Source organism: Stegodyphus dumicola, chromosome 3, assembly GCF_044657685.1.
Source record: "Stegodyphus dumicola isolate Sdum_Otavi_A_Nest chromosome 3, ASM4465768v1".
In the NCBI taxonomy this organism is placed as follows: domain Eukaryota; kingdom Metazoa; phylum Arthropoda; class Arachnida; order Araneae; family Eresidae; genus Stegodyphus; species Stegodyphus dumicola.
Genome location: NC_140770.1, coordinates 26054531 through 26071374, shown reverse-complemented (window position 1 = coordinate 26071374; position 16844 = coordinate 26054531). Strand labels below are relative to the sequence as shown.

Sequence of the window (16844 nt, the reverse complement as noted above, 5' to 3'; positions counted from 1 at the left end):
TTGTAAATTTTTTTATATATACAATACATTTATATTGATTTTTTTGATGAAGTAGTTTGTAATAAATTATTCAGTTATTTAATGATCAGAATAATTTGCCACATTCTAAGTTCTGAAGAAGAATAAAATAAAAACCAATCAACTATCGGCAAATTTCTTATTTCATTTGAATGCTTCTTAAAATTCACAGTTTTATGAACTAAGTGTTATTTTAGGAATAATGAAATTCGAAGAACCTTTGTAAAGTAAAAATTATTTTTAATCCACATACCAACTGTAAGCAGAATTAAACATGAAAAATTTTAAATGAATATCACCGAAGAATAAATCCATGACTGTAACTGTAAAAGTAATATATATAATGAAGGTTTAGGAGCTCAGTTGTTTGACTGAAAGAATTCTCGACTTGAGAAATCATTACTCTTGTTTTGTAAGTATACGCATTTTGTTATTAGTTTCATTTCGTACGTTATTTTTGTAGAAGTAGGTCTCTGGAAATTAATTGAAAGTAATTGTTAAACGAATTTTTAATTTTTCTAAATTTTAATTAAATACATGTTTTAAAATTCAGTTTTACGAACTAAGTATTATTTTAGGGATAACGAAATTCGATGAAACTTTGTTAAGTAAGAATTATTTTTGATCCGCATACCAGCTGTAAGCAGAGCTAATTAAACATGGAAAAACTTTTAATGAATATCGCTGAAGAATAAATCTATGACTGTAGCTGTAAACGTAATGTATAATGAAGGTTTAGGAGCTTAGTTGTTTGATTGTAAGAATTCTTGACTTAAGGAATCCTAAGTTCTGTTTGTAACTGTACGTATTTTATTAGTTTCATTTCATACGTTATTTTGATAACTGAAGCAGGTTTCTGTAAACTAATTAAATGTAATTGTTAAACGAATTTTTAAATTTTCTAAGCTATATAATAAGAATATCAGAAATATTCTGTTTTATCTTAATAAAATTTGTAAATAATTCAAACAAAGAACACGCTGTAAATCTTCTCGCGGATGAAATTCACACAAAACCAAAAGTAGCATATAAAGGACATTTTAGAAAGTCAGCAAGTTTCGAGTGAACTATACATTTACACTAAATTCAGACATGTTGCGGAAATGTTCCAGTTAAATTCTTTTTTGATAAAATATCTTGTGAAGCAAATTTAGGGGCATGTGATCTTTCTGTGTTTGTGATATTTAAAGTGATGTGAATTTAAGTGTCAATGAATGGACAGCAAGTTTTAATATACGTGGCCAGTTACTGTGTACATTCTTTAAAACTTCAGAGTATAATCTGCAAAGAGAAATTAAGTTTGTGTAATTTATTGACTGAAGAGGAAGTTTATCATAAACTTCCATTATCCCACATAACAGAAACCAAAGATAACTACAAATACTTCGTGTTGAATAGAGGTGATCTTATTAAAACTTGACGTGGATGGTTTTATATTATAATTCATAGTTATTGTATTTTTAGAATGCATATAAAAAATATGAAACACTTTCAAAAATGCCGCAGATAGCATTTAGTTATTATTTCACTTTTCAAAATGTGTATAATTAATAGTGGACTATTTGGTAATGAAATATGCCAGTCTTGCAGTTGTGAATTCCTTAATGTTGCTATCAAAATGCTAAATAAATTTTACAAATATAAGTAGTGTTTTAAGGTAATTATTTGATTGAGAATATTCTTATACGATACGATAGTATCTGAAAATTCTTGGTTAATACTATTATAATTTTTTGTTAATCGACAAATTTCAAAATCAAATGTTTTTTCAAAGGGATGCTTTTGCAGATGTGCAAGTTCAGATTCTTATTTGGCTTTCAGGTAATTTTAATTTTGTTTCGTAAGAATTAAAATGATCTGATAGGAGGAATTGCACTTTGAATCTGCTTAGCCTCTTCAGCAGACCTTAGACACAGTGTATCCTTACCTTCCATAACTTCCAAAGGTAAGCATTATGTTAGTTCCAAAAACATGCCTACCAGTGGCCGAGCGGTGAAGACGCTGGTCGTTCCAACTTGTTTCCGATTCAAGGCAAACGGGCTGGCTGCATGGGCATTTCCGTGGTTTTTACCTTGTGTAACGGTGTATACGAGCCAGTTTCCCTTAGAAAGTGCTCTACTTTCGCATAGTTCTCCTTAGGGAGATAGCCCTAGTGTGCTTGGTTATAATCATCTAAACCAGAGTTTCTTAAACTAAGATTGGGACCTGCAGCAGGAGGCTGGCCAAAAATTTTAGAAATTTTGATATTTTTAACTTATTATAATAAAGATAATACGAACAAAGAAAAAACGACAATATTTCGAAGCACTTTTCTATGATTGAAACGTTCATTTTACTTTAAAAATTAAAAACCTAAAACTTCAATTATATATTACAGTACAAATGACGAAACTAAGTTTCACTCACGCAACACTTGTGGAGTCCCGCGAAATTTTCGTAAATATTATGAGGTCTTCACATCAAAAAGTTCAAGAGACCCTGATCTAAACCAAGCCAAAACGTGCATTTTATAAAATTAAATGTTCTATAATAGCTTTACTTTCATCGACATGCTTTAATATACGAATTTAATATTACTCCTTTGTAAGCTCATAACTTTTGATGAAAGATATTCCAATTTTTTCAGATTTCTAAGCGCTTTGGTGTTCTACGTTACGAGAGTAAAATGGCTGACGCATATCTCAAAACCTTCAGAAATACCATTCTACTCGGTGTCCTTGTTCTACAGATTTCCTTCATCACTGTTACATGTTGTCCAGGAATCTCAAATGCCCGTGGAAGTAAGTGAAGTTAGTTTTCTGTACCAAAATGTACTTGCAGAAAAGATTCATCCCTGATAGATTTAAGTTATTTTGTTGCATTTTTGCTTTGTTAGATTTATTAGTCATTTATTAGATATCGGTTATTAGGATTAAATTATTGTTGGTTAATTGGGCAACATTTTGAGCGAGTAAATGGCCCTTCTGAACACTTCAGTGCTTCACGCGGTTCCAAGTAAATGTATTACCTGTACAGGATTTTACATAGTTTTATGCATACACAATGAGACTAAGTGATGCTTTTCCCAAAGCATTTTGTCTAAAGCAAACAGCCGAGAAAATTAGACAAATACTTTGCTTACTAACGTTTTAGTTATTATAAGTTTTAACTGTGCAGTATGTGCAAATGTTCATTCTTTGTTTCTTTCATCGGTAAATGGCCCACCAGCTGCCGAGCGATAAAGTCGCTGAACACTGGTAGTTCGGTCCGAGGTTCGAATCCCGCAAACGGGCTGGCTGCATGGGCGTTTTCGTGGTTTTCCCAATGTGTAACGTGTATACGAGCCAGTTTCCCTTGGAAAGTCCTCCACGAAGGCATCCTTCCCCTCAGGCAGATAGCCCTAGCGTGCTTTGCCATAATTAAATACACCAACACACCATCATCGGTAAATGTTAATAATTGATAAATTGAGTTTCATGTCTCTTGGTGAATACTTTAACATAATCGTTAATATCTTGCTCCTTTTTCAAATATTTCTGGCATATTTACTTTGCAGCACTTGCTTCAATAATTTAGACACTTGCACATTTGAAGGTTTTAACCAAATGGCAATAATTTTACTGCTCTTAATTTCGTACTTTGTAAATTTCCCTTTCCATGGCATTCAGCCCCGAGCGGTAAAATCGCCAGACACTGGTATTTCGACCTTGGGTTCAATTCTAGGCTACATAGGCGGTTTCGTGGTGTTCCCCATGTCTACCGTGTAAATGAGCCAATTTTCTTTAGAAAGTCTTTCACGAAGGCATTCCTTCGCTTAGATGGTCCTAATGTGCTTTGCTATCCTTTGCATTGAAACAAAAGATCAACTGCTTTCTGATAAACGCTGAAATTATTTTGCGCTCAGTTCTTGCAAAAGCTTCAATGTTTAGTACGGCCAATTTTCGGCTTTTAAATCAACTCTGTTAACTCTCGATAAACTAAACTTTCATCTTATTCTAAAAGGAACTATATTGAAATGGAGTATAAAAATTAATACTGAATTATTGATTATAATGGTAAATTCTTCGTAAACGAAATGCACAAAACGAGTAAGACATTGAATTTCATTCAAAGTTCATGCTATACAGCTGATTCAGGCCACAAACATTTGCCGGAATTCTGCGCAATACTAGTATAAAAATGGTATACAAATCCTGTTGAGTAATTTTATTAAAAATTACCTACTTAAAGAATTTCATAGATGTAAAAATTTAATATTATATAATTCTCTATATCGAATTCCCTTTTGGAGAGTGTTTAGAAAATCTTCAGATTATATTCAGGGTTTCTGAATAGTTTAGTTTCAAAATTCGATCAAAAACCAAAGTCTGAATAAAATAACATTTGGAAAAGTTTTCATTATGCCCTTAAGATTTTAAGGATTAAAAATTGGGTACTTTTCCGTTTCGCCGGCGCAGATCTAGCCAAGCAGACTTTGTTGGCGACAATATACAGTATACACATAAAAAATGTTAACAAATGTTAGTTCTAAGAATTTATTTTGAAGGCATAAACATTTCAAAATGGTTTATAATTTGTAATAATAGACAATAAATTTGTAAAAAGACAATTTAAGAATTTACTATGCTGTCATGTTTCAACATCCTGATTTGCAGTTTCGTATCACGTGACAACAAGTGATCTCATCACGTAAACTACGCTACAAAAATGTAATTCTCTCACTAATTATCTACATTAATTTGAAGTTGAATCTTAATTTTGAATAAAAGTTGAAAGAAACAGTCTGGTAAGAAATGGCTGCGACTTGTTTTGGAAATGAGGTGTGAAAGGTTACCAGCGAATATATACCGTTTGGCGTCACTTGTACCATTATTGGCGACTTTATCGTTTGCGCCGGCAAAACGGAAAAGTACCAAAAATTGTAGCAAAAGACACTGACTTTGTCATGCACTGTTGAACTTATAAAAATTTCACTAAATGTGTAGTTACTAAAACCTCTAGATTTTATACAGTGATGCAAATCAAATAGTGTATTAAGTTTCGTAACAATTTTTTAAAATGCGAAACTTTTATCTTCGATTCCATCGAAACATGTCGAAGGTGTTTAATGCAGTAAATGCTTACTTATGTTTCAGCACACTGGAGGAGTTTATTGCAGCAATATTGGGTTCTCAAATGTTAGTTCATGATGCTGCACTCGCTTATTTCTTACCAGATTTTAACAATATTAAAACTATCCCACTTTTTCCAACATAAAATAAGAGATTGCTGTTTTAGTAAGATATAAATAATCCGAACAGAAAGTTTGACAAATTCGGGTTTGGTTCAAGAATTCATTAGATGACTGAAGTATTTGTTGCGAGACTTCTGTTACTGTATCAGTTCTTTCAGAAACGAAATCCTAGATATCGTAAAATTTTTTCTGTTGAGTTAATGGTTAATTTTCAGCTAGATAACATTAAGATTTCGTCCTAAATAATGCAATTAAATTAAATCTTAGAAATTTTCCACGAGAAAGTAACTCGTTTACATTAGAACAATCTTGAATAGGTCATCTCCAGTACCTTTCGACTTTCGCAATTTACTGCATTCGATATCATGCACTGTTGAATGTTAAATTTGTACATAAATTACTCGCATTGCTATACTTCATCGCTAACCGGAAGCTAAAGTCTGTTCACTACATGGCTAAACTGGCCAGCATGTCAAATGAAATTCAGTATAAAAGTAATCCACAAAAATATTAATGCGAAATCTATTGATAAAGTTGATACTTTTATTTTAGTTTGTGTTTTATATTCCTCTTTATAGGACAATACGATATTCAATTTTTCGTCAACTAAGAATTGACGGAATCTCTGGCAAATGTACTCCACTCCTTCTGCGGGTTTTATAAGATTGCTCTTTATTAAACAATCAATAGATGCAACACCTTGGAAAATAAGTTAAATGTGAATTTTTCTATGATGCAGATGCACATTCTGCTTAAGAAATCTACTCTAGTTTCCTACGTTTAGAACTACACTTAAAATATAACGAAGCTAGGTTTATTTTTAACTGCGAGGCTCTAAAATAAGTCTTCAAAACTAGTCTTCAGACATTAATATACTGGCCACATTAGTCTAAAATTTAAAAAATTCTAAAGCTCTCCTAGCCGATTGGATAAGACTGCTTAACGTCGACAGTTCAACCCGAACTTCAATACTAGCGATAGATGTGCGTTTTCGTAGTTTCGTTTACAGTTGTTGACAATGCTTTCAGAACAGACCGCTTTTGTAAAATTTCGCCTTTGCGAAACGTTTTCGCTTCTAGTTTATCACGCTGCTCAACGGCGGCCGAGTGGTAAAATCGCCGAACACTGGTAGTTTCGAACCGGGTTCGATTCCATGTAAACGGGCCGACTGCATAAGTGTTCGTGGTTTTCGCCACATGTAAACGAGGTAGTTTCTCTCTGAAAGTCCGCCACGAAGGCAGCCCTCCCATTAGGCTTGTAGTGTGCTTTGCCACGATCAACTAAACAAATGCAAGTTTCTCGCGATACTCAATTTCTTAAAAGAATGATTTATAGGTAAATGGTGGTGTTCAAATATGAAGGAGTTCACTTAAAATTTTAATAAGAGTTGGTTAAACGGAAGATTCATCATCTCAAATTCGCGTATCACGTGTAAAATGTAATTTTCAATGTTAAAAGTACAATTTTTTCATGTACTGTAAGACAGCATCCTTTCATAAGCGCTTAAAAATTCCATGAATATTTTGCGAATGGCATTTTGACCAAAGTTTTTCGGTTGTTAACGTTTCATGGAGGAACATCAACACTATCATGAAGTTGGGCAACATAATCTCTCTAATTTGAGCCAAGTGAAACCGTTAATTTCGGCGATTCCAGTCTCTATACAGCGAGCCTGGAAGGTTAGATTTTGCCAAAATCTCACTTTTGGAAAAGTAATCTTGGTTAACTTCTTACCTGCTGTTCTTTTAATTCTATTCCGTAACCTAACGCAATTGAATCGCAGTAGTCTCCCTCAACTATTTCACCGTCTGGGGGCGGCTCTCCTGTGAATGAATGCACTTACGATAATTTTCTGAGTTCAAATGCGAAAGAATCCACGAATAGTGCACAAGTAGTAAATTCTTCAGGGCCCACCAGCGATATAGCGGGAAAGTCGTTGAACGCTGGTAGTTTGAATCCCGCGAATGGGCTGACTGCATGGGCGTTTTGTGTAACGTGTATACCAACCAGCTTCCCTTAGAAAGTCCTCCACGGAACCATTCATTCTCTTGGTCAGGTAGCCGTAGAGGCTTTGCAGTAATCACACAAACCAACTAAACCAAACTTATCATTTTTAACGCATTGATAGTAATATATTTACTTCTGTTAACCCGACTTCATTCATATGCGGTAGGAATTTAAAATTAAGATTCAAAGATTGGTTATGGCCTATCAGCGGTAAAGTCGCTGAACACTGGTAGTTCGGTCAGAGGTTCGGATCCCGCGAACGAGCTGGCTGCATGGGCGTTTTCGTGGTTTACCCCATGTGTAACTTGTATATGAGCCAGTTTCCCTTGAAGTCCTCCACGAAGGCATCCCTCCCTTTAGGTAGATAGCCCTCGAGGCTTTGTCGTAATTAAATAACCTAACCAAAGATTAATTGTGAAACACGGAACTCTATTAAGGGAAAGAAATTTTTTGTTTCGATATGGGCAGATTTAGCTGAACGTCTCACATTAACGACGCCAGTAGCATGTTTGTAACTGAATTGGGATTCAGTTTTTGAAATCTGGCTCCACCAGCAGCCGAGCGGTGTTGCTGAACACTGGTACTTCGGTTCGAGGTTCGAATCCGGCGAACGGGCTGGCTGCATGGGCGTTTTTGTGGTTTTCCCCACGTGTAACGTATATACCAGCCAGTTTCCCTTGGAAGGCCTCCATGAAGGCATCCCTCCCCTTAGGTGGATGGCCATCGAGGCTTTGGTTTTACGAGATTACGGCAAACATTCTTGTAACCTGATAAGTACAACATTAATGTCGCTTTAAGAACTCACTCCTTCAACGTTGCTTTTATTGATTAGTTTATTAAACAAATTATTTTTCTTCCAGATATTACAGAAGATTTTATAGTGCAGTTTGGCTCACCGATAAGAATCCGCTGCTCGTTATTTTCAACTCAAATCGTAGTGGACGGTTCAACTCGCAATGTGTCTTCTGAAGATTTGCTAATTAAATTTAGAGGAACTTTTCTGTCCGACACTTACAATATAGACGAGCGTACTATAGAGTATTTTAAATATGGAGCCACTCTGTATGACCAAGGGCCTTATTTCTGTTATGTGAAAGCTCGAAACGTCAAACGTCTGCTGTTTGTATGTTCTACAAGTGTCGCTGTCGTTTATCGTAAGTAAACAATTGCTTATTTTTCTACATTATCTAAAATTTCATAATTTAATTGTGCCTTTCATAATTATGCATCAATATATTTTGATGTATGTTAAAAGCCGTACCAATAACTGATTTAATTATTAGGTAAGTCCGCAAAAATTAGATAATTCGTTTCGGAAAATTTCAAACATCTTGCTGAACATTTCAGTCTCCGTTTAAATCTTTCTTGAAATTCAGAGTACTATTGTAAAAGTAAAATTGCCACTGTCAGCGGAATTTGAAAATCTTGCTAAACTCGTGAAGAATATCAAGTTGCTGAAATTTCCAACTAAATACTATGCAATGGTTAAATGTAAATTAAGGGGACTCGTACACCTTAAAACCCATAAGATGTTCAAATAGGTGACTGTTGCAAGAATTGGGATAACTTATTTTAAAAGCAATTACTACCAACTTTTTACAGCTGACTACATAATATAGCTGCTTTCTGAAATAGTAATCAGAAAGTTTGTGTTGCCACAAATATTTTTATAATTTAATCCGCTTTGTGACCACATTTTTCGTCAGTGTTTCCAACTTGCGCGCACAGTTATAAAACATTCTGCTTCATAATTTAATTCCGTATCTAATATATATAGCTTTTATAACATTTGGAAACTACTGTGAACCTAAAATTCTAAAAATTTCATGTTAAATTTTTAAGTTTATGAAATGTATTTTATTAACAAAATTTGTAATGTTTTCGTCCATAACATTTTTCAATATTAAAATATTCACCAGATTGTTGGTTCAGTTAGATAATAGTGCCCATATAAAGAATTCCATCCAATTTCAAGTATGTACCATTAACCATTTTTAAAATATCATGCGCGCAAGGTGGAAACATGGCGAAATATTTTGTCACAAAGAGGATTAAATTACAAAAATATTTGTGGCAACACAAACTTTCTGGTTACTAGTTTCCAAAGCAGCTGTATTATGTAGTCAGCTGTAAAAAGTTGGAAGTAATTTCTTTTAAAATAAAATATCACAATTCTTGCAACAGTCACATTTTCGAAGATCATGAGGGATTTAAGGTGTACGAGTCCCCTTAAGATTATATTATGCTGATGCACACAGTTCTGCGGAAATTCTCGAGTTATGTTAATAAATAGCTATGCATTTTGTTGTACTTCAACTAAATCTTAAGTCATGAAGCTTCAAAATTTCATCGAAACTGTTTACACTAATGGAATAATTTTCAACTTGACAATTCTATTTCGTAATTTCCTTAAATTCAACTTAAAAAAATTGGTATGCAGAACTGCAAGTATGTATAAATTCTTGAAGAGCTTTAAACGATAGTGACAGTTCAACTGAAATTTCCAATGAAATACGAAATGGTTAAATCTAAACGAACACTATATCATGCTGATACATATGTAGTAGTAGTGCCGAAACTCGGAGTTCTGTTGGTCAAAAACTATGAACTTTGTAGTAGTTTAATTCAATTTTAAAATTCATGAAACTTCAGGATTTTATTGAAACTGCCTACGTTTAAATAGTTTTCAAAATTAGAATTCGTACTTGAGTTAAAATAATTGGTATTCAAAATTACAACTCAATTCTTCGGGAGCTATAATTCTGGTATCTTCGGGAACTCAAATTCTTAGGGAGTTATAAATGACGATGCAATATAATTCCGCACTTAGCGGTAAATTTCGGCTGACGTGAATGTTAATTTCATTAAATATGTAAAATGGTACAGTCAATTCCCGTTAGTCCGACCCTCCATAAAGCGGCCCATCTCTATATAGCTCCTTGTAGACTCTGTGGATATCCCGAGCGTTTATTTCCTCATATCATAACACTCTCTTTGTGTTAAAGTGAGAATTTTCGTAACAAAAGGATAGCTCGTTTCTTCTGGAGGGTAAAAAGCAGTATAAAATCTAATTTTGTACACGAAAAGGCGTTTTCATTGTGTTAGAGCCTCTGGGACTATTTTAGGAAACTTTCTCCGGTTCTTTTGAGCCCACCAGCGGAAGAGCGGTGAAGTCGCTGAATTCTGGTAGTTCAGCCCGAGGTTCGAATCCTCACGAACGGACTGGCTGCATGGGCGTTTTAGTGTTTTTCTCTTGTGTAACGTGTATACGTGACAGTTCCCTTATTTCCTCCACGAAGGCATCCCTTCCCTTAGGCAGATGGCCCTAGTGTGCTTTATCGTAATCTCAATAACACCAAATCGAACCGGTTCTTTCGTATTAAATGCGCCCCATCGGCGCATAAAGCCAAATTTTAATTTCCGGCGGAAAATTGTTAGCAAGTGTATTTAGGACATCGACGAACATACAATTGGCAGCGTCTCTTTTATAGGGGAACTCCGCTACATAGGACTCCAGATGGCGGTGATTTTTGTTTCGCCATATGCAGTCAGTAGTTTGCGTGTGAGTGCGAGCACCAGTTTCAGAATCGACGAAATCCTATTTTTGATTCACTTTAAAATTAGTATACCTAGCTTGGTCAAGTTCTTCTGTTTTATATTCCTTCCAAGAGACTGGTGGTGCTGTACTGATTAACCCAAATGGTAAAGAGACAGTTGCACGTCCTCCATCGCTTATCACTTGCAAGAGACCGAAAAAATGGTCGCTCCTTTACTTCTTTTTTAACTTCGTTCATTAGTTTAGTGGCACTACGGTCGAGGACCATTACAAGAAATGTTTCGTGACAAATGCCTCCAAAAATCCATTGTGGACAAAACATTCTTCTAATATTTTTAAGTCTCGTAACATGCTTTCGTAAGTCTCCACAATGCCCAAATCCCCCCCGATTTTTTGTTTGAAATTTTGAGTGAATCGCAGCCGCAAATAGGACGAGGTCCGATTTTTATTTCATTATTTATGAGTAATTTAACAATTTATTAAATTTTTATCGTTGTCTTTATATTCATTTTAATTATTAGTTTAGACATTTCCCTTTCTTCCTGACAGCCTTCCAGAAGGGTCCGGCACTTCCGATTTTAGAAATTAAGCTCTGAAATGCGTACAGAACTCCCTTTAAACAAATTGGATTACATGAGCATTCCAGGAAAATGGTGTTCGACAAAATTGGTCGTTTTATTGGCTTTGATAAATGTTGCATAGATCTTATCCGGTGAGACTATTTAATCTCGAGTTTATAAACGTCTCAACGAATCGATACATTCTTCACCCGAATTCGATATATTCTCTTCTAAGTAACAGCACCTAATTTCCCTACGCGAAATAGGCAGAGAGCATTAAGTGTGCTTTGCTATAAAGTTGTATCCGGTTGCATTTAAAACTAAATATTGCATACAATTTCAGTGTACCTAACAACGGAACATTCGCAGAGCATGCAACTGGAATCTTAATTTTGGAGAAAATGCAAAGCAATTATCTCAAAATAACAAATGCTTGTTCAAGGAGTTTTCATTTATCTTTATTTACTGTATAAATTATCTTCTAAGGGCTGGAAATTTATGGTTCGGCAATAACTGAAGTCGTTATAAGGATGCTCGTAGTTCATTGATAGTATTGCAGAATTTCGAAGGTTGCATACATATATTCTGCAGTATGATTGTTAATGGGTGGGGAGATTTATCTGAAAAATGGAATTTCTGCTCTAGTTTTATACTAGTGTTATGTCTGTAGAATAGTAATGTTGCGTGATGCGAGTTCGTGGATTTGGAGTGATTGGATGACAACACTTGATGAAGAATCAAAACACTACTTAATCACTATTACTCGGGATAGCTGCGAAATCGCGTTTACAGTAGTTGAAAAAATACGACAAACACGCTGAAAGAATAAGCAACAGCCTTCATGCTGTCAGGCTACAATGGTGAAGACAGCTTCACGCCGAAACACAAGTCCAACTCCCGACCCGGTCGATCGCTCTCGGAGCTTCACCACACAAGATTAAACTGGACGATACGCTGCTACTCCGCGTACAAGCAGGGTATACATAGCTTTTTGGCCTGCCTACGAGAACATTCCGGGCCAAATCCGTGAGAATTCGTTCTAGAATGTTTTCTCCATCAGTCTATGGCATGTCGCCAAACCGGCGATTTCGCGCCAAATGTGGCAACCCCGCCTTCCCTTGCTATTTTCTGGCAACCCTAAACTTGCCTTACGGGAAAGCTTTCTTTGGGCATTTCGTAACTGTAAAATTCAGCTAAATTAACTAATCTTATTTTGTTAAATAACTTAAATTTTGGCAATTTTTGGCTTGCCAGGATTTCTTTGCCGGATGGGAACAAACTACCGGGCATTGTATTATAAATATAATACCAAAGGTTTCATTTAAATATAAATGGGGAAAGTTTTCGCTCATTAATTCGGTGAACGCATTGGACAGTTGTCTCGTTTCGAAATCCTTTCTTTTTAAAATTAAATTTTCTAAATTAAAACTAACAAATGCTATAAATTTCAGATAGAGGTCATAAGTATGGAACACAATGGCGGCGATAGTCGAGAATTCAGGAAGCTCATCTGTAGGTTGATGGCTCATTCCAGTCCTGCATAAACGTGACATCATTTCTACGACACTGCAAGGTAAGTAAAGTTCTTTATACATCTGCGTTTTCAGTATGTTTATGTTGCCTAACTTTTTGTTTTCATCTGAACAAGGGCACTTTTTTCCGTTTTGAAGACTTATTCTTTACTGCAGATACTCAAATGGTGATATTGGAAGTTTTCTAAATGTTTAATTTTTGGAGTGCATACTGAAGAGAATCTTAAAATATTACGAAATATCAAAGGAATATTAGTTCCCGGTCAATTTTATATTTCAAGTTACGAGTTTTTCAAGTTACAATTTTATATTTCAAGTTTTATATTGCCGAGCTTGATATACGCGGGATATGTACCATACAAATGACCTCTCATAAAGTAGAAATGGGGTTTTTCATGTACACCTTATGTTTCATACCATTGTATTTATTCGAATATTGTTCTGGAAATTTACTACTTTTCAAAGATATTTCACGTAAGCACTAAGTGCTAGTATGCTACTGTTAAATCTTCTGTCTTTGAAGAGGCAAATCCAAATTGACAGTGCACAAGAGGGTAGACTTCCTGACCTCTGCTAAAAGGCCCTTAAAGCTCTCGAGGCGATCACACAGTTCTCAAGGTCAACGCCGGGCAATGAACAAGGTCAGCTTTGAGTACAAGACATGGCGACGAGACAACAGCTGGTCCCCGAAAAACCTAAGACATCTTAAGAAGACATCAGACCTCTTGAGCTGACAGACGCCCCCAATGAAAACCTTTATATTATTCTGCCATGTATAAACATAAAGCATAGAGCTCTTACAGTCCCTGCCGAGCTTGACCGGATCACCGAACACCATGGCTCTACTCACTGTGAAGACTATGTACCAAAGGACCCGAATCCAATTACAGGTTTTGGCTAGAACGGCGGAGAATTGAAATCGGCAAGAATTATGAAACTCCATGGTTGTTTGCAGTAATTCACACCAGACTTCGAAGTTAGCCTACGAAATTCTTCTGCATCAAGTATTTTGTTTGTTGTACATTAGGTATCTCCGTCATCTGTATTAAGTCTTCCTAATTAAAGAAAACTTAAAATGAAATGCTATTTAAGACTAATTCTAAATGCTATGGTTTACTTACGTCAAAATTATTTTAATTTTCATTCAATACGTCATGCATTTTACTTTAATTCACACCCGTTTCTTTCCGTTAAGGACACCACATGCCTATTTTTTATTAAAAATATATGTACTTCCAGCAAGAACGCATTTTTGTCATCACTACGTTTTGACTTTGATCAACGTTTTTAGACTGTAGTCTCTACGTAATATGTAGTCATGCCTTCATATTCCATGCTATAGTTTTCATGAATCGTGTAGCATTCAGCAGTCTAAATGTAGTATTTATATAGTTGGGCATTATTTAATCATGCAGTAGCATATGCCATACAACAGATCATTAATTGCCTATCTCTTGGTAACTAACGCCATGTAGTCCAATTGAGTATCGTGTAGTAACATATCGCAGAGTATCGTATATAATCTTTCACTGAACGTCTCGGGCAGTATTATGCTGCATGTGTATATCCCTTAAAGCACCAAGTATGGCAAAATACTTATCTGTCATGCCCTTATTTGGCATTTTTTTATATTCAACAAATATGCTGGCTCTCTGCTACTGTTGTAGGGGGCGGGGCTCGTGTGGGCCCCCACTTTCCCCGTACCATCTTGGGCTGCTCTAGATCAAGGGGGACGAGATGATATGCCAATTAACCGCCATGGTAGAGGGGGATGCTCGCGTCCTCCGTTACTAAACTACTCGTGTAACTTACCCTATTCCAATAAACAAATTAAAAACAGTGATACTCTTTGAAATTATCATCGACATTCTTTTAAACACAAGCAGCAGCATGTTGACAAATACCTTCTCGTTTAAGGTTTGCCAATGCTCAATGCCGCTTCAGACAATTTTCTACTGAAATTACCTGACGCCTTTTGCTTCACAAATGAAACTGCTAGCTCGAAGTGGATTCAAATCCCCACGAACAGACTGTTTACTTGAGTTTCAATAGTTGCCCTCTAATGTAGTATGACTGAGCCAGGTACTTCAAAAAGTTTCCCGCGAAGGCATTTGTCTTCGGTAGATAGCCTTCGTGGAATTTGCCATGCCAGAAACACTCAAATCGTTTTATCTAAGCGAACAAGCAACGTGTTCTTTTTTCTACTCTTCTGTTATCGAGACATGGTTAAAAATATATGTATGTGGGTATACATGTGTATGCATAAGTATGTACATGTAATTCATGCATACATTTCTGAATCGGCTTTCGATATCGGAAGTATACCTGATTTTTAACAGTGTAAAATGTCATGTGGGAAATAGAACTACCCTTCAAACTGCTTCTGCATTACCCAGGATGTGCTGTAGTCTGCGAAGTCTAATGAGAACCAGTTAATCTCGTTAGTATTGCTGTATTTATACTAATGTCAAATTATTTAGTTTTTGATTACTGTTGACATAAAATTTCTTCTCTATTTCAGTACTTCATTTCAAGGAAGATAACCTATTGCATTACCTGGAAGGCGTGCGAGAATGTGTGAAAGACTGATATCAAGTCCTTCCAAGATGTTTTGCTGAGTTATTTAACATTTGGCAGTCATCTCAACTGCTTGATAGTGCGAATTTTATGTTAATTTCTATATTAGTTATAGGGCGATGTGAAATATGAGAATCGAAGCATTCATGATGCGCACTTACGGCATCTACGGATTCCGATAAATTCACATTTTGAATTTGACGGTTCCTCACCCTATAACTTTGAACGTGCATTGTCTGCGTATCCAAGTCTTGTAATTTTGTACCTCTGCAGCTTTCAGTGATATGTTAATGTGTTGATGTTAGAATGAAATGTGTATTTACATATGCATGAATGACTACTGTAATCGTTAAGACAAAATCCTTGTTTGATTGCTTTGTAATCGTATTGAAATGTTTTGCACTGCAGATTAAATTATTTTAGTGTTTAACCCAGTTCTGTAAATATTAGTTTGATGTATGAATAATAATTTGATATAAATGAAATGTGTATTTACTTATGCATGAATGACTACTGTAATCGTTAAGACAAAATCCTTGTTTGATTGCTTTGTAATCGTATTGGAATGTTTTGCACTGCAGATTAAATTATTTTAGTGTTTTTAACCCAGTTCTGTAAATATTAGTTTTTATGACGTAGAACTTTTTACCAGTAACGGGTACTTTTAAAACTAGTGGGATTGTTTTAGTAGAGTTTAATGATATATTTATTCATTCCATTCGGATAACTTTGAACTTTTAGGTATACTGTAATTATAACATTTGTAGCAGACATTTTTATCGGGGTTCAGTATTTTGTCACTTAATGGATGTTGAAACAGTACAGCTGTGACGTATATATTATCTTTTACTGTTGTAATAGAAAGCATTCCTTCCATAGAAGTTCTTATTAGTTTTTATACTGTATCATCAGACTTGTGCATTTTAAACGAATTATAAAGAATTTGTTGCCTTGTTTTTATCTCTTCAGATAAGTTTTCAAAATGGAAATGTCATCGTAGTATGTGTATATATAAAATCTAATAAATTATAACTATTGTATTGTATTTGAAGTGTGTTTCTGCATAGATACATTCACTGAAGCTTTTATCATGAAATGCGATGAGACCTGTCGTTAACACATGTAATGTAAATTATCACATCCTTCGTCACTACGTGTTCGTGTAGTGTAAATGTCTAGTCGGCAATAGGAAGGTAGGTTACTCGAATGTCATCGGTTACAGCTGGTAGTTTTTTGGGGAACGTTCCCCCAACTCAAATTTTTAAGTTTTCTACAGTACGAACATGAACAACACTTATAGAAATGAACACTTGAACATCTAATATTTCCTTGTTGAATAATAAAATACGGGATGTTTATAAAGCCTCTATGTATTTCTGCTT

The 16844-nt window shown here is 35.2% G+C and overlaps 1 protein-coding gene across 1 annotated transcript; it reads left to right on the top strand.

Moving 5' to 3' along the window:
• The first annotated feature begins 382 nt into the window (after positions 1 to 382).
• Positions 383 to 16507, top strand: LOC118182250 (uncharacterized). The gene is made up of 5 exons (XM_085812656.1): positions 383 to 430; positions 2645 to 2798; positions 8098 to 8391; positions 12805 to 12926; positions 15407 to 16507. The coding sequence occupies exons 2-4, from the start codon at positions 2684 to 2686 to the stop codon at positions 12840 to 12842; spliced, it is 447 nt and encodes a 148-aa protein (XP_085668782.1). The 5' UTR covers positions 383 to 430; positions 2645 to 2683; the 3' UTR covers positions 12843 to 12926; positions 15407 to 16507.
• The last annotated feature ends 337 nt before the right edge of the window (positions 16508 to 16844 follow it).

Coding starts and splice junctions, on each gene's coding strand:
- LOC118182250 (XM_085812656.1), top strand. CDS start 2,684: ATGGCTGACGCATATCTCAAAACCTTCAGAAATACCATTCTACTCGGT. Junction 2,799..8,097: donor AATCTCAAATGCCCGTGGAA/GTAAGTGAAGTT, acceptor TTTTTCTTCCAG/ATATTACAGAAGATTTTATA. Junction 8,392..12,804: donor AAGTGTCGCTGTCGTTTATC/GTAAGTAAACAA, acceptor TATAAATTTCAG/ATAGAGGTCATAAGTATGGA.